Genomic DNA, 23,278 nt, shown 5'->3' with positions numbered 1-23,278 from the left:
TTGCCAAGTGGATCCTTGTTGGGGTACATGCAGGAGTCTCTCTCTGCCTCCCCTCCTCTCACTGAATAAAAAAAGGAAAGAAAAAAAGAAAAAAAACCCACTGTGTCACTGACAAAAGGCATAGCTAAAATATTCCACAGAAGAGAGAAGAAGGAGTTAGAGTAGTATCATATTATTTTATTGTGAAACTGAAAATTTTCAGTATGTTTAATGGTTCATCTAAATCAAGTTGGACAAGTATAAAACGTTAGAAAAGAAACTTATAACCCCATTAAATATAATAGCTTAGGAGTAGTGGAAACACTAGGGAAAACACTAAACATTAAAATGGTTGATGACAGCAGGATTTAGGGTTGGTATGGGAAGGGTCAGTGGAACTTTGAAACATTCACGAGAAGACTAAACAGACATATGTTGATAGTTTTGACAAGGACTTCTTTGGCTGGAGTGTTAGGTAGGACAGAAGTCCCACTTACATGAATTCACAAGAAAATAGGAGAAATAAGTATTGATAACTCCTGAGGATCATTGTTTTAAAGGAAGTAAAGTAGAGGAGGAAAGCTAGAAAGAGATGTAAAGTAAAAAGAAAGTTTTTGATATTCTTTTGTTTTTCAACCCTGGGAAATATTAAAACATGTTTGCTTGTGGATGGATGTTGTCAATTAAAAAGGGGAAGTTAATCATGTAGGGGAAATTGCAGGCAATTTCTCCAGGATTGTCATTAGGTTGCCAATGAAATAGGAGCTATTGTACACTGCTCACAAAAATTAGGGGATCAGGAATGTGCAGATACTTCAGTACTTTCAGCCTTTTGTATAGTGCGTTTTCACCATGAAATAAATGTTGGTTTTATATCTCATTTGCATAATCAAGACAACTTTCTTTGACTTGTCATTTGCTTTTCTGATGTTCTTGTTTAATAAAAAAAATGAAATAATTTTTTTATTCGCTTCATATTCATTTTGAAATATGCCCTAATTTTTGTGAGCAGTATATATGTTCAGGGTTTGTCTTTCGATAAGAACAAGGGTATTTTATACATGGAACTGTGGAAGAGCAAAAGATACTGAAATAAATATGGGTAGGTTAGTAATATACAGGCACACCTCGGAGATATTGTGGGTTCACTTCCAGACTACTGCAGTACAGGAAATATTACAGTAAGTGAGCCATAATCTTTTTGTTGGTGGAGGGTCTTGCCTTCAATTTGTAAATAAGCAACATTTGGGAAGTACAACAAAGCAATGCAAAATAAAATGAGGTATGCTTGTAATGGTAAGAGAGATAGGGTTTTCTGAGGTTTTTGAAAATATTTTTTAATTTTTAAATTACTATTGACATATATTCTTTTCAGGTGTGCAACAGTGATTAGACGTTTATGAAACTTATAGGAATTGCATTGAATTTATAAATTGCTTTGGGCAATATAGACATTTTAATGAAGTTTATTCCTCCTATCAACGAACACAGTATATGCTTCCACTTGTTTGTATCTTCCTTCAACTCCTTTATCAATGTTTTATAATTTTTCGAGTACAAGTCTTTAACCTCCTTGGTTAAATTTACTCCTAGGTACTTTATTTTTTTTGTTGTTGCAATAGTGAATGAGATTGTTTTCTTAAGTTCTCTTTCAGACAGTTCATTGTTGGTGTATAAAAACGCCTCTGATTTCTGAATATTAATTTTATATCCTGCCACCTTGCTGAATTCAATTTTTACTGTGACTTTAGGGTTTTCTATGTACAGTATCATATTATCAGCAAATAATGATAGTTTTACTTCTTCTTTTCCAATTTGGATGCCTTTTATTTCTTCTTCTTGTCTGATTGCTGTGGCTAGGACTTCCAGAATTATATTGAATAAGAGTGGTGAAAGGGGGCACACCTGCCTTGTTCCTGATCTTAAGGGGATTGCTTTTAATTTTTGCTTATTGAGTATGATGTTGGCTGTGGGTTTGTCATAGATGGCCTTTATCATGTTGAGGTATGTTCCCTGTATTCCCATTTTGCTGAGAGTTTTTATCATAAATGGGTGCTGGATTTTATCGAATGCTTTTTTTTTGCATCTATTGAAATTATCATGTTATTTTTCTCCTTCCTTTTGTTTATATGATGAATCACATTGATTTGTGAATATTGTACCAGCCTTGCCTCTCCAGAATAAATTCCACTTGATCATGGTGTATGATTTTTTTCATGTATTGCTGAATCCGGTTTACTAATATTTTGTTGAGAATTTTAGCATCTAAATTCATCAGAGATTTTTTTTCTTTGTATTGTCTTTGCCTGGTTTTGGAATGAGGATTATGCTCGCCTCATAAAAGGAAGTTGGAAGTCTTCCCTCCTCTTGAATTTTTTGAAATAGCTTGAGAAGGATAGAAGTTAGTTCTTTGAATATTTGGTAGAATTTGCCTGTGAAGCCATCTGGCCCAGGGCTTTTGTTTGTTGTTTGAATCTCCTTTGTTGTAATTGATCTGTTTAAGTTTTCTGATTCTTCCAGATTGATTTTTGAAAGATTGTATGTTTCAAGGAATTTATCCATTTCACCTAGGTTGTCTAATTTTTTGGCATACAGTTTTTCATAGTATTTTCGTACAATCCTTTCTATTTCTGCTGTGTCAGTTGTTACTTCTCCACTCTCATTTCTAATTTTATTTATTTGAGTCCTCCCTTTTTTTCTTGGTGAATCTGGTTAAAGGTTCATCAATCTTTTTTACCTTTTCAAAGAACCAGCTCTTGGTTTCATTGATCTTCTGTATTGTTTTTTTAGCCTCGATGTCATTTATTTTTCTCTCTGATCTTTATTATTTCCTTCCTTCTACTACCTCTGGGCTTTATTTGCTGCTCTTTTTCTAGTTATTTTAGATGCAGGGTCAAGTTGTTTATTTGAGCTTTTTCTAGCTTCTTAAAGTGTGCCTGTAGTGCTATGAACTTCCCTCCAGGACTGCTTTTGCTGTGTCCCATAAATTTTGAGTTGTTGTATGTTCATTTTCATTTGTTTCAAGGAAATTTTTTATTTCTTCCTTGATCTCATTGTTAACCCATTTGTTGTTTAATAACATGCTATTTAGTTTCCAAGTGTTTGATTTTTTTTCAGTTTTTCTATTGTAGTTGATTTCTAATTTTATGACATTGTGATCAAGAAAATGCTTGATATGATTTCAGTCTTCTTAAATTTATTGAAACTCGTTTTGTGCCCTAACATGTGGTCTATCCTAGAGAATGTACCATGAGCAGTTAAAAAGAGTGTATATTCTGCTGCTTTAGGGTGAAAGGTTCTGAAGATATCTATTAAATCCAGTTGATCTAGTGTATCCTTTAAGGCTGCTGTTTCTTTGTTAATTTTCTTTCTTGAGGATCTATGCAGTGATGTTAGTGGGATATTGAAATCCCCTACCATTATAGTATTGCTATTGATCTTGCTCCTTAATGTCCATCAAAATCTTCTTTATATATTTAGGTGCTCCTATATTAGGTACATAGATATTTATAATGGTTATATCTTCCTGTTGGATTGTTCCCTTTATCATTATGTAGTGACTTTTTTATCCCTTACTATAGCCTTTGTTTTAAAGTCTATTTTGTCAGATAGAAGTATTGCTACCCCAGCTTTTTATTTCCATTTGCATGAAATATTTTTTCCATCCCTTCAATTTCAGTCTGTCTGTATCTTTTGTTTTGAGGTGTGTCTCTTGTAGACAGCATTTGTATGCATCCTGTTTTCTTATCCATACAGCTACCCTATGTCTTTTGATTGGAGCATTTAATCCATTTACATTTGTTTATTATTGATATATAGTTGTTTATTGCCAATTTGTTCTTTACATCTATATTCCTCTTTTACTAGATTTACTCCCCCCCCTTGTTCTGTTTACAACAGGCCCCTTAATATTTCTTGCAGCATTGGTTTGGTTGTAATGAATTCCTTGAGGGTTTTTTTTTTTTTTTTTTTTTTTTGACTGGGAAGCTTTTTATTTCTCCTTCAATTTTAAATGATAGCCTTGCTGGATAAAGAAGTCTTGGTTGCAGGCTCTTGTTTTACATTACTTTGAATATTTTTACCATTCCCTTCTGGCCTCAAGTGTTTCTGTTGAAAAGTCAGATGTCGGCCTGACCTGTGGTGGCGCAGTGGATAAAGCATCGACCTGGAAATGCTGAGGTCGCCGGTTCAAAACCCTGGGCTTGCCTGGTCAAGGCACATATGGGAGTTGATGCTTCCAGCTCCTCCCCCCTTCTCTGTCTCTGTCTGTCACTCTTCTCTCTCCCTCTCTGTCTCTCTCCTCTCTAAAAATGAATAAATAAAATTTTAAAAAATTAAAAAAAAAAGAAAAGTCAGATGTCATCCTTATGGGGGCTCCTTTGTAGGTGATTGACTGCTTTTCTCTTACAGCTTTTAGTTTTATTTCTTTATCTCTTAGCTTTGCTATTTTAATTATGATGTGTCTTGGTGTAGGTCTCTTTGGGTTCCTCTTTAATGGGATTCTCTGTGCTTCTTGAACTTGTGCGACTTTTTCCTTCATCAATTTAGGGAAGTTTTCAGCTATGATTTCTTCAATCAAGTTCTCTATCTCCTGTTCTTTCTCTTCTCCTTCAGGAACTCCTAGTATGCAGATATTGTTTCTCTTCATATTGTCACAGAGCTATCTTAGAGTTTCCTCAGACTTTTTGATCCTTTTTTCTTTTTGCTTTTCTGCTTCCATGCTTTCGTTTATCTTGTCCTCTAAATCGCTGATTTTATCCTCTTCCTCATCCAGCCTGCTTTTAATTCCTTCTAGATGCAGTCTTCATTTCTGATATTGTATTTGTCATTTGTTTGATACTTTTTTATGATATCAGTGTCCTTTTTGATGCTTGCTATCTCTTTATTTAGGTGCTTATTTTGTCCGTTTATTGTTTTTTTAAGATCCCTGAGCATCCTAACAATTATTATTCTAAACTCCACATCTGGTATCTTGGTTATTTCCATCTCACTCAGTTCTTTTTCTGGGGATTTCTCTTGTTGATTCATTTGGATTGAATTTCTCTGTCTTCCCATTTTGTCTCTCTATAGATTGCAAATGTGCTGTTTGTATAGCTAGCTGTGTATAGGGTTGGTGTTGTTTGCCTCCAACTTTCAGTTGTGTTGTTTCTAGATCTTTTTGGGTTGGCCTCAGCTGTTGTTTCTAATCTGCTCTGGGCTACTTGTCTGCTGCTACTGCTCTTTTTGCTATTTGTGTCAGCATTTTCTATGCCTTATCTGGGTCAGGTGTGAGGAGCCCTTCCTTACGATACCACTCTAACTAGGATTGTTAGGTCCTGAACTGATGCTCTCAGTATCTGGCCACTGGATGTGCCAACCCTGGACCTTTCTGGCTGGAACTTGACACAGACCAATGGGGGTAACTGCTTAAGACTGGCCCTTAGCAACCTTCTAGGAGCTACAGGCAGTCCAGAATTGTAGCTGCCTCTACTGAGCCCAGATGCTCTTGTAAATATCAGCTGCACTCCTAGGCAGGTTTTTATCTATTCTTAGCCAGTGTGTGTGGCTTCTCTGTTCCTGTGGTGTGGTCTGTCTGCTGGCCTGCCACTGCCACTACCTCCTTGGGCACTTGGGCACTGGCACTGCCGGGTGTGCGGGCTTGCGGGCCGCAGCTCAGGCTGCTCCATGTGTGTGTGGGCCACCTCACTGGGCTCTGCCCCTCATGGGCGCTCTGGCCACCTCGCCCTGCTCAGCCCCTTGCCTCCACCACTGTGCAGGCTGCCTCGCCAGGTTCTGCCCCCCACCGCCACACCGCCGAGGGCCAAGCGCCAAGGCCACTGCCATATCCAGGCCCTCCTGCCCTTTGGAGGGTACTCAGCAGTTTGGGGGGGCAGGGTAGCCCAGACCTCAGCACTCAAAACCTGCGTCCTTGATGTGCCTCCTGCTTCTAAGCAACTCTTTGCCCTGACTGGAGCAGGAGAGCCTCTGGTGGACAGGGTAATTGCTTCCCTTTCCTGGCATTGGTTTTTTCAGGAAAAATGGCCAGTTTAGGTTTGGGGAGTGACCTAGTAGAGGAGTCAGGGTGGCTGTCTCCACAGTCTCTCCCTGTGTCCCCAAGACTACACTCTCCTCTCGCAACTCCAGTCCTCTCAGGGCTCCCCGCTTTGGAGCCCCGGTAAGTGGCTGTGAACAAGGTTTTCTGTGAAGTCCCTTTAAGACAGAGCCTAGGTCTGAGAGTTCTGTCTCCCTCTTGCAAACAGTAACCCGGCTCTTTTTTCAGCTAAATACTATCCATATGCCTCCTCTAGTCTCTGGGGCGCCAGGCTGGGGTTCCGGTCCTGGGTCTGTGGATCCACAACTCTCTGGGCAGCCTACCCCACTGTGAAAGACCCTCTGGGCCACCTTTAACTCCTGGGAGCGGGGCATCTCTGCCTTTCCTACCAGTCTCACTCCGTGTGGTTTCTTTGGTGATGCTTGGTTTTAGATTCCTCTTAGTTTAGTCCAAAGTTGGTTTTTCAAGGTGGTTCTTCCTAAGTTAAGTTGTAATCCACTTTGGTTCTGGGAGGTGAGAGTTGTAACGTCCGCCTACTCCATCGCCATTTTCTTTTCCCAATTTGTACTTCTTAATCCCTCCCCCTTTTTCACCTTTCCCTTCAATCTCTCTCCAGTCTAGCAACCACCAAAATGTTCTCTGTGTCTATGAGTTTGTTTCTTTTTCTGTTTTGTTTGTTTCTTTTGTTTTTCAGATTTCACATATAAATTAAATCATATGGTATTTTTCTTTGAAATACTTCACTTAGCATATCACCCTGTTGATCCATTCATATTGTTGCAGATGGCAAGATTTCATTCTTTTTATGGCTAAGTAATATTCTATTGTATATTCGTACTACTTCTTCTTTATCCATTTGTCTATTGATGGTCACTTAGGTTGCTTTCATATCTTGGCTATTATAAATAATGCTGCAATGAGCATATGGATGCATATGTCTTTTCAATTTAGTGTTTTGGGTTTCTTTGGATAAATACCCAGAAGTGAAATTGCTGGTTCTTCTTCTTTTATTTTTAAATGGATTTTATTGAGGTAACACTGATTAATAATTATACAGGTTTCAGGTGCCCAATTCTTCAACACATCTCTGTACATTGTATTGTTTGTTCACTACCCACCCCCACCAAGTCAAGTCTTCATTGATTACTGTTTATCACTCCTATATCCTTGTCCACCAACCTCCTTTCCCAGGCATTACCACACTGCATAGCCTTTGTTTTAAAGTCTATTTGCCTGATATAAGTATTGCTACCCCAGATTTTCTTTTCACTTCCATTTTCATGAAATATTTTTGCCATCCTTTATTTCAGCTTGTGTCTTTTGATCTGAAATGAGTCTCTTGTAGACAGCATATATAAGGGTCTTATTTTATTTATTCAGCTTCTCTACTTCTTTTGATTGGAGCATATAATCCATTTACACTTAAAGTAATTGTTGATAGATGTGTAGTAGTTATTGCCATTTTATTATTTATATTTTTTATCCTTTTTTTCTTCTTCTTAAAGAAATCCCTTTAACATTTCTTATAATACTGGTTTGGTGGTAATGAACTTCTTTATTTTTTTATTTTCTTCATTTCCAAGTGAGAAGAGGGGAGATAGAGAGACAGACTCCCACATGCACCCTGACTGGGATCCACCCAGCAACCCCTGTCTGGGGCCGATGCTTTGCCCATCTGGCACCATGCTCACAACTGAGCTATTTTTAGTGCCTGAGGTGGAGATTCCATGGAACCATTCTCAGTGCCAGGGGCCAATGTGCTTGAATCAGTTGAGCCATGGCTGCAGGAGGGGAAGAGAGAGAGAGAGAGAGAGAAAAAAAAAAGAGAGAAGGGAGTGGGGAAGGGTGAAGAAGCAGATGGTCTCCTGTGTGCCCTGAATGGGAATAGAACCCAGGACATCCACATACTGGGTTGATGTTCTACCACTGAGCCAACTGGCCAGAGCCTTCTTTAGCTTTTTATTGTGTGGGAAGGTCTTTATCTGTCTTTCAATTCTAAATGATAGCCTTGCTGTGTAGAGTAATCTTGATTGTATTTCCTAGCTTTTCAAAATTTTGACTTTCTTGTGCCAGTCCCCTCTGGCTTTTAGAGTCTCTGTTGAGAAGTCAGCTAACAGTCTTATGGGAGCTCCTTTGTAGGTAACTAACTACTTTTCTCTTGCTGCTTTTCAGATTCTCCCTTTGTCTTTAAACTTTGACATTTTAATTATGATGTGTCTTCGTGTGGGCCTTTTTGGGTTCATCTTGTTTGGAACTCTCTGCACTTCCAGGGCTTGTATATCTATTTTCTTTGCCATCATTATTTCTTCAAATAGGTTTAATTCCTTCATACCTCTCTTCTCTTTCCAGCATCCCTATGATGTGAATGTTGTAATGCTTGATGGTGTCCCAGAGGCCTCTTAAACTGTTCTCAGATTTTGTAGGTTCTTTTTTTCTTTTTTCTCTCCTGATTGGGTGTTTTCTACTACTTTATTTTCCAAATTGCTGATTCGGTCCTCTGCTTCATCTAATCTCTTAATTTCAGTTATTGTATTCTTAATTTCTGATCTTATTTTTTATATTTTCTATCCCTTTTTTAATGTTTTCTCTTTGTTCTCACTGAGTTAATTGAACATCTTTATTTATTTATTTATTTGTTTGTTTGTTTATTTATTTATTGTATTTTTCTGAAGTTGGAAACGGGGAGGCAGTCAGACAGACTTCTGCATGCGCCCGACCGGGATCCACCTGGCACACCCACCAGGGGGTGATGCTCTGCCCATCTGGGGCGTTGTTCTGTTGCAACCAGAGCCACTCTAGTGCCTGATGCAGAGGCCACAGAGCCATCCTCAGCACCCGGGCCGACTTTGCTCCAATGGAGCCTTGGCTGCAGGAGGGGAAGAGAGGGACAGAGAGGAAGGAGAGAGCGAGGGGTGGAGAAGCAAATGGGTGCCTCTCCTGTGTGCCCTGGCTGGGAATCGAACCCGGGACTCCTGCACGCCAGGCCGACGCTCTACCACTGAGCCAACCAGCCAGGGCCTCACTGAGCATCTTTATAACTAGTGTTTTGAACTCTGCAGCTGATAGAAAGCTTGTCTCTATTTTGTTCAGTTCTCTATTTCTAGAGTTTTGTTCTCTTCTTTCATTTGAGATATATCTTTGACTCCTTATTTTGGCTGCTTTCTTGTGTTTGTTTCTATGTATTAGGAATAGACCTGCTATGTCTTTCAGTCTTGGTTGAGTGGCATTATATAGTAGGTGTCCTGCAGGGCCCAGTGGTGCATTCTCCCTGGTCATCTGAGCTGGGTGCTCCAAGGCTGTGCTTTGTGTGGGTTGTGTGTACCCTTGTGTCTTATTTGAAACTTGATTGCTGTTGTCATGTCAAGGGGAGGGATTGATCCTCAGGCTGATTGGTTGTAAGAACTGGCCATGACTGCTACTGTGCAAACGACCTTATGGAACAGGATTCACTTTAGCGGGGCTCTGGTGCTTGCCAAGTCAGCCCTTAGGGTGTGTCATTTGTAGAGGTAGTTGGGTGGTGCTTTGGTGTGGTCTGAAGCTGGCCATCAGGTGTGTTGGTTTTGGAGCGACTTGGGAGAGGCTCTGGTACAGGCCAACATCATCCATTGCCTGTGTGCCCTGCTAGGGACACATGGTATGAGCTGTGACCTACAGCCTATTGCTACTTGTGTGGGGCTAAGCTGTGAATCAAGGCCAACTGATGCTTGGGGCTGCTTAGCAAGAAGTACTCAGCACACTGAGGTGAGATGCTGCTTGTTTAAGGTTTGCAAACCTGCAAGAGATTTTAGGAATGTATGCAAAATCCACAGCATGAGTCATGAAAGGTTGTTTGTATGGAAAAACCACTGGAATCAGTTTGGGTAGGCCCAAAAGTTGGTGGAGTGGAGTTTTAGGGAATTACTAGTATGAGGTGAATGGTGTTAGCTAGGTTGATGGATACTCTCATGGCTGGGTGGGTGGAGTGCTCAACAAAGGAACAAAGTGCCTCTTCCAGCACTTCTGTCAGGGAGAAAGTGGCTTCTCCAATCCACAACCTGAAGCCAGACAATTCAGTTTCTCCTTGTATGTCCCTGACACCTTTTAAGATGCTGCCCCAGTACTGGATGGAACTTAGAATGAGTGGATCTATCAGCAATAACTTCACATGCTGGCCCTTTAAGAAGAACACTTGAGACTCTAGCCTCACTCAGCCATAATTGCCACTGCTCTTCACATAAGAGAAGTTATGGGGAATTCTCTTCCTGGCACTAAAACCCTGGACTGGGAAGCCTGCTGTGGGGCTGAAACCCCTTGCTCCTCAGGGAGTCCTCCTCAACCCAGAAACTCCTTCTGGTTTTTAACTCATACTCTTTGGTTCAGATTAGTTCAATCTGTTCAGCATCTCTCCCCTTTCTATTAGTCCCAGTATATCCTTAGTCATAGGGCTTTCGTCCAGCTAGAATTTAGGCAGTTATCAGTGATGGTTGTTCTGTAGCCGGGGTAGGGAACCTATGGCTCATGAGCCAGATGTGGCTCTTTTGATGGCTGCATCTGGCTTGCAGACAAATCTTTAATAAAAAAAATAATAACGTTAAAAATATAAAACATTCTCATGTATTACAATCCATTCATTTCCTACCACTCATGCTCATGGTTGCGAGTGGCTGGAGCCAATCACAGCTGTCCTCCGGGACAACACCAAATTTTTATTGGATAATGCGTAATGTACACAGGTCATTGTGAGGTTAGAAAGTAAATTTCCCTCCTTTTAACCAAGTAGTCAGCTAGCTAATTGCAGAAACCCTTTTGACAAAGAAGGCTAAAAGAATAAAAGATGAGGAGTATCGTACTTTTCAGCAGGTATGGACAGAGGAATTCACCTTTGTGGAGAGAGCAGGTTCTGCAGTGTGTCTAATATGCAATGATAAAATTGCATCGATGAAACGGTCAAATATAAAGCGGCACTTCGACACATGCCATACTACATTTGCATCGAAATATCCAGCGGGGGACAGCAGGAAGAAAGCATGTCAAGAGCTACTGTGCAGAGTGCAAGCTAGTCAGCAGCAACTCCGTGTTTGGACCCAACAAGGTGACTGGAATTTGGCTAGCTTTGCTGGTGCTTTAGCAATTGTGAGAAACGGAAAGCCATTCACAGATGGGGAGTATGCCAAAACATTCATGCTTGATGTTGCCAATGAACTTTTTGACAACTTTTCGGGTAAAGACAAGATAATCAAACGAATAAAAGACACGCCCCTGTCGGCAAGAACTGTTCACAATCGTACCATCATGATGGCAAATCAAATTGAGGCAACACAAGTGAAGAACATAAATGCAGCACCATTCTTTTCTCTTGCTTTGGATGAGTCAACAGATGTAAGCCATTTATCCCAGTTCAGCATGATTGCAAGGTATGCTGTCGGTGACACACCATGTGAGGAAAGTCTTGCTGTTTTGCCTAAGAAAGAGACAACAAGAGGGAAGGATTTATTCAAGTCTTTCACTGAGTTTGCTAAAGAAAAAAATCTACCGATGGATAAACTTATTTCGGTTTGTACTGATTGTGCTCCGTGCATGATGGGGAAAAACAGAGGATTCGTAGAGCTTCTTCCTGAACATGAAAAGAGACCCATCCTGAGTTTTCACTGCATCCTACATCAGGAGGCGCTTTGTGCTCAGATGTGTGGTGAGCAGCTTGGTGAGGTGATGTCGCTGGTCATTCGGGTGGTCAACTTTATTGTTGCTCAAGCTTTAAATGATCGCCAGTTTAAAACACTGCTAGATGAAGTTGATAATAATTATCCTGGTCTGCTTCTGCACAGCAATGTGCGTTGATTGTCAAGAGGGAAGGTGCTCAGCCATTTCATGGCTTGTCTGAGCGAAATCCGGACTTTTCTTGAAATGAAAAACATCGAGCATCCTGAGTTAGCTAACACTGAGTGGCTCCTGAAGTTCTACTATCTCGTGGACATGACTGAACATCTGAACCAGCTCAATGTGAAAATGCAAGGCATTGAAAATACAATCTTATCCCTTCAACAAGCAGTGTTTGCATTTGAAAACAAGCTGGAACTCTTCATCGCCAACATTGAAACAGGTCATTTACTACACTTTGAAAAACTGGGAGAGTTTAAAGATGCATGCACAGCAAGTGACCCTGCTCAACATCTTTATCTCCAGCAGCTAGTGGGCTTCACATCTAATCTCCTGCAGTCATTCAAAGCACACTTTGGAGAATTTCGTGAGCACATTCGTCTTTTTAAGTTCATCACCCATCCACAGGAGTGTGCAGTGGACAGCGCCGACCTGAGTTACATCCCTGGTGTCTCCGTCAGAGATTTTGAGCTACAAGCTGCTGACCTGAAGGCCTCAGACATGTGAGTGAATAAGTTCAAGTCACTGAATGAAGATTTGGAAAGACTTGCACGACAACAAGCAGAGTTGGCGAGCAAACACAAGTGGGGAGAAATGAAAAAACTTCAACCCGTGGACCAGCTGATTGTCAAAACTTGGAACGCACTTCCCGTCACATACCACACACTGCAGCGTGTGAGTATTGCTGTACTGACAATGTTTGCCTCTACATATGCATGTGAGCAGTCTTTCTCACATCTAAAAAACATTAAGACCAACCTACGATAACATTTAATGGATGGAAGTCTCAATGCCTGCATGAAGGTTAACCTCACCACGTATCAACCAGACTACAAAGCCATCAGCAAAACCATGCAGCACCAGAAGTCGCATTAATGGTAAGAAGTACTTTATTCATCATTGGTTAGCAACAGCATAACAACGTTATTAAAAAGAATTCAAAGACTTATTGTACTTTAAAAGTGTTGGTCTTACGTAAAATGCACGTTTACTTGTATTTAGTGTTAAACATATTGTATGGCTCTCACGGAATTACATTTTAAAATATGTGGCGTTCATGGCTCTCTCAGCCTAAAAGGTTCTGTAGTTTAGTTGTAATTTGATGTGGCCATGGGAGGAGGCAAGCACAACGTTTACCTACTTTGCCATCTTGACTGGAAACTCCAAGGTTTTCTTCTAAATGCTTTGATTTTCCAGTGAATTTTCCAGGTCTTCAACTGACAGTATCTGAGGTAGGGAGGAGGAAATGGACTAGGGAAATAAAAAGGAAAGAGAGCTCCAGAAACTATATATGTATTTTAAGAAAAATATCTAGATGCTTTGCATATTTATATTACCTCTTTTGCCCTTGAAGTCGTTGTTGGGATCCTGATCAGACCTTTTCTCTGTTTTGTAAAATTACTTCTCTCTTATCTCTCAACTCCTTTGGGGAGTAGGGGTAAAATAGCTATTCCTTTGGATAAGGTTAAGCTTCTATTTTGTCCTAATAAAAAGTTAACAATGATGTATTTTTTATTGTCTCCTACCTCCAGATATATCAGATTTCTTTGTTGTATTTAATATTATTAACTGCAGTGTCAAAAAATAAAAAATAAGGCTATTGATATTCTGGATTTTACTTTGGGGTTCTTTTTCATTTTCAGAAAATATATCAGAAATTTTTTTCTTCTTTTAGATGTTCTTAATAGTTGCTCCTCTTTCTGTCCTTTACAACTGGAAAGATGAGTTGGATACCTGGGGATATTTCAGAGTCACTGTTTTACATGGTAACAAAAAAGACAATGAACTGATTCGTGTGAAGCAAGGGAAATGTGAAATTGCTCTAACAACTTATGAAACACTGCGCCTATGTCTGGATGAACTTAACAGGTAATTTCAATAATGGGAATGGTTATATTATTATTCTGCTTACATCAATTGTATTTATCCCTTTATATTGTAATTTTTTTGAAAAGCTCAAATTCTATAGCATGATTTAATTTCATCTCAGTATTATAGAGACTGACAGTCTATGATAATTAACTTATTTTCTAAGAAGAAAAAAGGTGCATCAGATTTTCCAGTTTCTTATTTTATTTCCTCTATTACCTCTCCAAATAGTGCCTGTTAAAAAATAGTGAGATTTGTTCTAAATCTCATATACAACCTTGTTTGTATATGGTGACTCAATACTAAGATAGTCATTTTCATGAATGACTTTAATTAGGAGAGTCTGTTGTGAATGTAGAGTAGCAAAAAATACATATATAAATATATTGAGAACTGCTGTTCCATTTTTCCTGTATCTTTGCTAACACTTGATATTGTCAATCTTTTTTATTATAGCCATTCAAATGGGTTTGAAGTGGTATCTTATGGTTTTTATTAGCAGTTCTGTAATGACCAATGATGTTGAGAGACTTCCTGTTTGCTTATTTGCCATTTGTATATCTTTGTTGGTGAAGTACTATTAAAATCTTTACCCAGCTTTTAAATTGGATGGTTTTGGCTTGTGTTGAGTTGTAGTAGTTTTTTATACTTTTTGTTATGATTTGCAACTGTTTTCTCCCAGTTTGCAGAATGTCTTGTCATTTTTAAAAAAAGATATTTATTTTATTGATTTTAGAGAGGAAGGGAAGAGCGAGAAAGAGACAGGAATATATCAAGCTGTTCCTGTATATGCCCCTACCGGGGATCAAATCAGCAACCTTTGCGCTTCAGGACAGTGCTCCAACCAACCAAGTTATCTGGCTGGGGCTTGTCATTTTCTTAATGATATCTTTAACCCTTTGAGTAGTGAGTTTTTTTCATGCTTGCTGACTCCTCCCTTCCCCAGGAGTGAGGTTTTGTTTTTTTTTCAAAAAAAGAAATTAGTTCCAGATCCAGCTATAACTTAAAATTGTGTTTGTTTGATAACCAATTTATAGAAACAAGAAGAATATACATTTGCCTTTTTTAAATGTTGCCTTACACATTTTTAAAATAAATTGATCCTACTCTGGATGGTCAGGAGGCTCAAGGACGTACATTAATGTTCTTACTACTCAAAGGGTTAAGACAAAGAGCAAAAATTTTTAACTTTGATGAAGTCCAACTTACTAAGTTTTTTTGGTGTGATATCTAAGAAATGTATGCCTAACTCAGTCACAAAACTTTTTTCTTATGTTTTATAAATGTTACAGTTTTGGCTCTCATATTTAGTTCTGTGATCTATTTTGAGTTAAATTTTGTGTATGGTATGAAAAGTAGAGCTGCAAAAAATACTTTTTCTTCCACCTTCTAATTTCTAATAGCTGGGCTAATAATCAAATTGACATGAGACAGATTAACAAGAGAAAATGTCCAAAATTTATTATGGATGTACATTTGGGGGTGCCACAAGATACAGAACCTGAGGACGCACTGGGCAGTTGAGCTGTGTAAGCTGTTTTGCACAAAGTAGTGGGAGGGTGGGCATCTGAGATTTCAAAGGAAAAAGAAGCAACTTCCAGGTAGACAAGAAAGAGCAAACATGGCAAATAAATTCTTGCTGGGCCACCAGAAATAATGGGACACAAAGGGGAATTTGGTGGGCAGATTTTGTTGGGTCCTCCCTGTTTGTCACATGTGATTCATTTGTGCTAAGGTGGTTATGCAAGGTGCATGTGATCAGTTTCCCTTCCTGAAGTAGGTTTTTCTATCTGAATTCCTTTAGGCAGGAAAGGGGAGGGTCCAAGGTTCTTTTTGAGTCTGTTTCTTAATACTCAGTTTAAAATCAGTATCCCAAAGGCATACTTTGGGGCGGCAAAAGTTTGGTTCCCCTCATAAATAAGGGTCTAACTTATTTTTTTTTCATAGAACTTTTTGGGTTTTTACTTATTCAATGTTTTATACTCAGTCATAGTCATTCTTAATGATGATCAAATTTTGCGGTTAACCTGGATCTTATCCTTTACACATGCCCCCAATTTGTCTTTGGACAACTGTGCTTTCTGTTCTTCAGTATTTCCCCTACTGCGTACTTGAAATCAACCATTTCTCCATGGGGCTCCAGTTTCTTTTAGTGGATTGACTGCTATGGGTACTCATTGCTACTGAGGTAACATGGATTCTAATATAATACAACTTTTTAAATCATGAGTTTATATTGATTTTTTTTATTCAGAGTTAACATTACAAGTATTGCATCCTATATTTTATATTTATTTCTCTTGTTTATTACTTTAAATTTTTTATTATTTTAGTGATGTTTAACTGAATTGTTTTATTTCACCATCATTCCACAGAATCTCTCTACCCTTTTGTCTCCATATACTTTTTTTATTTTCATGGGTTGTCTAAGCCAGCGACCATATAACTAGGTAAGAATGCTGTGGAATCATCAGAGTCATAAGGGGGGAAAATCTAATATTTTGGTAGAGGAATCTGCTTTCTAAAAACTATAGGCTAAGAAAGGGACATTTTCTGAGCCCTTTGCCCTTTTTTTTTTTTCTCTCTTAATAGTTTGGAATGGTCAGCTGTCATTGTGGATGAAGCTCATAGAATCAAGAATCCAAAGGCTAGAATAACAGAAGTTATGAAAGCTTTAAAATGTGACGTTCGCATTGGCCTCACTGGAACCATTCTTCAGAACAACATGAAGGAACTGTGGTGTGTTATGGACTGGTGGGTAAAAGCACTTTCCTTGTTTGGAAAATTATTTAATACATCTTTAATTTCATGTTACCTTGTTTGCTAATTAGTTTCTGTGGGGAAAAAACACGATTATTTGTTTACAGAAGTGTTTGATCCCAAACATAGTATGCTGAGTAGAGTCCCATGAAAACCTGTCTTAATGTATTAATCTTGATCCCTGAAATAAATATCTGAAATAATTTATCAATTTTATCATCATTTTAGTTAATTACTGAAACACTGTCACAGAAAAAGAATGTTGTATTTACTTGCCTTTTGTTATTGCCGTCATTAACAAACAAGTGACTTAGTCTAATTCTTGAAGCCAATGTTTTTCCTTTTAGATAATTTAATAAAGCCCTAACACTTTTCTTATTGCCTTTATGAAGGGCTGTGCCAGGACTTTTAGGTAGCATTGTCAACTTCAAGAAGCAGTTCAATGACCCAGTGGAACATGGTCAGAGGCACACAGCAACAAAAAGAGAACTAGCGACTGGCCGCAAGGCCATGCGAAAGCTTGCAGAGAGGCTGTCTGGGTGGTTTCTCAGGCGGACCAAGGTTCTAATCAAGGATCAGTTGCCTAAGAAGGAAGACCGGGTAAGAACTGCATTTGTATGCATTATTAATTTCAAATGATATTTTATTATTTTCTGAAAAATTTTTAAGAAGAAATATATCTCCTGTGATATTTTTAAATATAGTTTTTTGCTTTTTACTTAGTATGAAAAAAAATACTTTATGCAGAATTTCAGAAAACATTAATTGAGGCCAAGCATTTTCATTACTAACCTGTCAGCTAACAGGTGTATTGTTAGTTTACATTAAACCCACTTCTCTTATTTTAGAACAAAAATATTTTTTATGTATTTCTTCCTCAATGAAGAAAGAAGAGCTTCTTTCCCTAATGTTTATATTTTGTAATTCCTACGTTGTCTACTATCTCCAATTCAGCATATTCTTTAGTACCTTAACTGTAGCTACCTGACCAGAGTGGTTAAAAACTTTTTATTACAGACTTGTTTCTTTAAAAAAATTTTTTTAATTTATTTATTGATTTTAATGAGAGAGGTGAGGAGAGAGAGAGAGAGAGAGACAGGAGCACAGATCTGTTCCTCTATGTGCCCTAAGCAGAGATCAAACCAGCAACCTCTTCATATCAGAACAATGCTCTAACCAACCAAGCTATATGGCCAGTACAAGATTTGTTTCTTTTACAATACTATTTGCAGTGACACAACTAATTTAATTTTATAACTTTGTAGGATAGTTACAATTAAATTATATTAATTGTTTAAGAAAATTTGAAGAGTTGACCTTAGGAGGATTTTTTTTTTAAATATAGTAGTTATCTTCTCTTTTATAGTTTTTAATTGTGTGGCTCTTCTAACTCAGGCAATGGAATAAAGGTTCCATTAATTACTATGAACTAAATCTAACTAATATTGTCCCAGGTTATGGAAATCCATTTAAATTCTATCTAGTTTTAGGGCATCCTGTTGATTATTACTTTAAAGAGAGAGATTTGAGAGGAAAATATGATACTGAATTGCAAGTTGGGGAAATTGATATAAAATTTGAATTTTTATGTAAAGCAAATATTATTTAACTGGAAAATTTCATGAACCTCCACTTTTTCAAAGTGTTTTGTGCAATTTAATGTGTGTTATTTAGTCGTCTATCTAGAAGAACAACAAACTATAAAAATTATGAAAAGAAAGTTGTACATAAAAGTTTAGAGATTGTACTCTGAAATCAAATCATAGGTTTGAATCCTCACTCCCCTACTTAAATGAGTTTTACGACATTTAGTGCTTGGCTAAGTCTCTCCTTTTGTTTTCTTTAACTGTTACATGGGAATGATAGTAACAGTTCCTGCCTTATATGGTTGCTCTAAAATGTGTGACATGGAAGAAGTGCTCAGTTAATGTTATTACATGTTTTAATAATACCAACCCAACAATCAAATACTTAGGAATAAATTTAACCAAGATGGTGAAAGACCTGTACACCAAAAACTGTAAGACATTGATAAAAAAATTGGAGAAGATGCAAATAAATAGGAAGATATCTTGTGCTTGTGGATTGGAAGAATCAATATTGTCAAAATGATTTTAAGCTATACTACAAAGCTACAGTAATCAGCTTTGTAGTCTAGCTGATGTATGGTACTGTCATTAAAATAGACACATAGACCAATGACATAGAGTAGAAAGCCCAGAAGGCATATACAGTCAACTAATGTTTGACAAGGGAGCCAAGAATACTCAAAAGAGAAAAGATAGTCTTTTTAATAAATGATATTGGGCAACTTGGGTATTCACATGTGATAGAATGAAGTTGGACTCCTATTTTACACCGCTCACAGAAAATTAACTTGAAATGGATTAAACACTTAAATAATAAGGCCATAAAACTATAAAACTCATAGAAGAAAACATAGGGAAAGATCTCCTTGACATTGGTCTTGAAGGTGTTTTTTTGGATATGACACCAAAAGCACAAGCAACAAATACAAAAATAAAACAAGTGGAACTGTATCAAACTAAAAACTTCTGTACAGCAGAAAAAACAATCAACAGAATGAAGAGGCAACCTACAGAATGGGAGACAATATTTACAAACTATCTGATAAATGGCTAATATCCAAAATATATAACGAACTTATACAACTCAATATCATTAATAATAATAATCTGATTAAACAATAATTTGATCTGAATTGACATTTTTCCAAAGAATACATACAAATGGCCAAGAGGTACATGAAAAGATGCTCAACATCACTAATCATCAGGGAAATGCAAACCAAAACCACTATTTGGCATTGCCTCATACCTGTTAGAATGGAAATTATCAAAAAGACAAGCAATAACAAATGTTGGTGATGATGGGAAGAAAAGGAAACCCTTGTGCACTGTTTGTGGGAATGTAAATTGGTGAGTTCCTATGTAAAACAGTATGGCAGTTCCCCCCCCAAATTAAAACTAGTACTACCATATGGTCTAGAAGTCCTACTTATGGGCATAGAGCCAAAGGAAATGAAATTACTCACATAGAGATATTTGAACTCTCATGTTCATTGCTGCATTATTCACCGTATTGAAGATATGGAAACAACCTAAAATGTCTGTTGACAAATGAATGGATAAAGAATTTGGGATATATAGATATAAATATGTAATGGAATATTATTCAGCCATAAAAAAGAAGGAAATCTGTCATTTGTGAAAACATGAATGGACCTTGAAGTCATTATGCTAAATGAAATGTCAGACAGAGAAAGAAAATAATGTATGATTTTACTTATATGTAGAATATTTATTTTAAAAAGACACTCAGAAACAAAGAGAAGAACGGTGGTTGCCAGAGGCTAAGGGGCAGGGGAAACGGAGAGATTAAGCAAAGGGCACAGATTTCTAGTTTTAAGATAAGTTCTGCAGATCAAATTAATAGCAAAGTGACTACAGTTAACAGTACTATTGTGTATACTTGAAAGTTGCTAAGAGAATAGATTTTAAATGTTCTCATCACAAAAAAATTAAAATGTCATTATATAAAGTAATGGATATGTTAATTAACCTTGTGGTAATAATTTTGTAATATGTTTATGTATGAACTTATGTTGTATACCTTAAACTTACACAATGTTATATGTCAATTATATCTCTATAAACCTGGGAAAAAATAATAACAAAATTTCCTCCATACTTTAATCATCAACCCCCATCTTCTATTTTATTTTTGTATTCAAGTAGAGTCAAAATATAGCTTAATATTTTATGTATAGTTTTTTTTAACCTACATTGTTTTATATAGACATCTGTATTTGCATGGAGACACAGTTTTGTCTTTTCTTGACAGTAATTTTCTATTATAGTGATATATATATATAAATATTTATAAATTGATGGCTTTTTCCTGTTATTCACATTGCTCAAAGACTTACAATGGGTATATTTAGTTTTATGACCCTAGTTATATATAGCTATACCTAGAAGAATTTTACCAATTTCCAGTGCTACTGGAAATACAAGGTAAATTGTATCCCCCATAACTTGCGGCATTATTTTATCATATTTTTTTCTCTTTTTAAAGGTTTTTTTTAAATTAATTTATTTATTTATTCATTATTAGAGAGGAGAAACAGAGGGAGAGAGAGGAGAGAGAGACAGAGAGAGAGAAGGGGGGAGGAGCTGGAAGCATCAACTCCCATATGTGCCTTGACCAGGCAAGCCCAGGGTTTTGAACTGGCGATCTCAGCATTTCCAGGTAGATGCTTTATCCACTGCACCACCACAGGTCAGGCTTTTTTCTCTTTTTAAATTCAGGCACAAAATAGCAACTAATAGTTGCTTTATGTGTATTTACTTAACTCTTATAATTACTAGTTTTGCAAGTTTATAGGAAAATATTAAATATAAATATTTTAGCTTATCTATTTTATAATATGAAGTTTTTTATATTTTTCTAAGTTTTGTAATATGGTAATTATAATTTGTACCATTGTTCCAAAAATTTCCATTGTATCCTATCCAGTTTTTTATTTGACCTAAATTTTAATCATTTTTTTGCATGATAGACCAATAATGTGGAACCCTGAAAATACCCACAATTTTGAGAAGTATGCAGGGTGAGGCAAAAGTAGGTTTATAGTTCATGTGAAAAATAATACAGTAATTTATAAATAATAACACAAGAATAAACTCTTTGCCTGCTTACAATTGTAAGCCTACTTTTGCCTCACCATAAGTTTTTTTCATATTTTAATTTTTTTAATTAAATAAACTCAGATTTTTTAGAAATAAAGTTATAATTTATATATTTAGTGGTAGGATTGTGGCAAAAAATATAGAATTGGGAGAAATGATCATAATTCTGTATCTAGAAGAAGACAACTCAGCTTATGAGCAGGTTTCACTGTTTCAGTCTATGAAATCCGATTTACGTTGTGATTATTACTGTGGTAGAAAAAAATACTAATGGTTACCTCGTGCTTTTCTTGGCAGATTGTATACTGTTCTCTGACAGATTTTCAGAAAGCTGTCTATCAAACAGTATTAGAAACGGAAGATGTGACTTTGATACTTCAGTCTTCTGAGCCATGTACCTGCAACAGTGGCCGAAAAAGGAGAAATTGTTGTTACAAGGCGAGCATTTCAGTTTGATATCTTTACTCTCTTGTTTTGATTACAATAGTACTCTATTGTAAGTAGCAGGGTTTTTCCCAGACAGTTCTTTACTTTAGAAGCCATAAATTAATAAAAAGGGATTGTTTTAAAAATATTTTCCAATATTAAATAGTAATCAAAGCAAAATAAAAGATTCAAATATATTTTCAAAAAACTAGTTTTTGTTGTTTTTTTGGGGTTTTTTAGTGGGGTGGTGGAAGCAGGAAGGGAGAGAATGCATCAACTTGAAGCTGGGGCACTTTAGTTGTTCACTGATTGCTTCTCATATGTACCTTGATTGGGGGGCTCCATCTGAGCCAGTGACCCCTTGCTCAAACCAACAACCTTGGGCTCAAGCCAGCGACATTGGGGTCATGTCAGTGATCCCACACTTAACCTGGCGACCTCAGGATTTCGAATCTGGGACCTCAGCGTCCCAAGTTGATGTTCTATTCATGTACCACCAATGATCAGGCTCAGAAAACTAGTTTTTCAAAGTAGCTTCAATTTGATATTCTCCATTTCAGCTCTTATTGAGAAGTATCCCATCTTCATCTTAAAGTTTTATTTTACTTTCAGGAAGTCTTATTATCCACTAACAGTAAACTTATTCTTTAATTGCAGGCTTAAGATATTATTCTGATGTGAGAGATAGTTTTATTTGAAACTGTATACCATAGAAAGTAGTTTGTTTTTATTTAGAAACAAATATTTTTTATCTTTTATATATATTTCCTGCCCCCTTTTCACCTCTTATTATCAAGTTGCCTGTCACATAATTTCATACATAGAGGAACCCTACATACATATTTATCTAGATTGATATGTGTTCTGTTTCTCATTATTTGTTCTTTTTAGCCACTTCAATTTTTTGTAATAGCACAGATTCCTAGGAAACACTGCAGTATAAAGAGAGGCGAGGGGAAAGGGGCCTGTGCAGCCCCGCCACCTTACCATATGGTATTATTGCCAGGAACCTGCTATGGCAGCATCACTATGACTACATCAGGAGGATGAATACTTTCTGGAGTGAGGAGATTCTCCCCTTTTTCAAAATATCACTTTATTATGGTTCACCAAAAGTATGCCTCCACATTAGTGATTCACAGATATTTTGTATAAACAGTTTAGCATTCGTTTCTCAGAATGTATTGTGCCAATAGTAACCCAATAATAAATATTATTGTAAGTGATATATTTTGTGATATAAGTAGTTACATAGTCATGTTAGCCCTTTGCTCGTTTTTATTTTCCATATTTTCTGTGGTTGCAGACCAATTCGCGTGGTGAAACAGTGAAAAGCCTGTATTTCAGTTATCTTGCAGTCCTTCGGAAGGTAGCTAACCATGTCTCGCTCCTGCAGGCGGCCAGCACCTCTGGACAGCAGGTCTGGGTTGCCTTTTAAAATGTCTTTGTGAGGCCATCTGGGATAAATATTTGATATTTGATATGAAATTTCCTAACCAAAATCTTTAAGTTATTCTTGAATGAAATTTAAGAGAAAACTGACTTGCTCATTTTTAAATTTACATGTCATAGAAGTATATGCACTTAAGTTTTTAATCAAAGTGAGAAAATTTAAAGTTAAAATTACTTTAAAATTTTTTATATT

General features: G+C 37.1%; 1 protein-coding gene across 3 annotated transcripts in view; it reads left to right on the top strand.

Moving 5' to 3' along the window:
* ERCC6L2 (ERCC excision repair 6 like 2) overlaps positions 1-23,278 on the top strand; it is a 134,059-nt gene that overhangs the window by 26,415 nt on the left and 84,366 nt on the right. For 2 of the 3 annotated variants that reach the window (XM_066257417.1, XM_066257416.1), the window contains exons 4-8: positions 13,542-13,735; positions 16,328-16,489; positions 16,888-17,095; positions 21,505-21,645; positions 22,940-23,053. In XM_066257417.1, coding sequence (XP_066113514.1) covers positions 13,542-13,735; positions 16,328-16,489; positions 16,888-17,095; positions 21,505-21,645; positions 22,940-23,053 — 819 coding nt within the window. The remainder of the gene's footprint in view (positions 1-13,541; positions 13,736-16,327; positions 16,490-16,887; positions 17,096-21,504; positions 21,646-22,939; positions 23,054-23,278) is intronic. The other variant, XM_066257418.1, reaches the window with a different exon arrangement.

Source organism: Saccopteryx bilineata, chromosome 2 (assembly GCF_036850765.1).
Source record: "Saccopteryx bilineata isolate mSacBil1 chromosome 2, mSacBil1_pri_phased_curated, whole genome shotgun sequence".
Classification (NCBI taxonomy): Eukaryota; Metazoa; Chordata; class Mammalia; order Chiroptera; family Emballonuridae; genus Saccopteryx; species Saccopteryx bilineata.
This window is presented reverse-complemented; position numbering and strand designations above follow the sequence as displayed.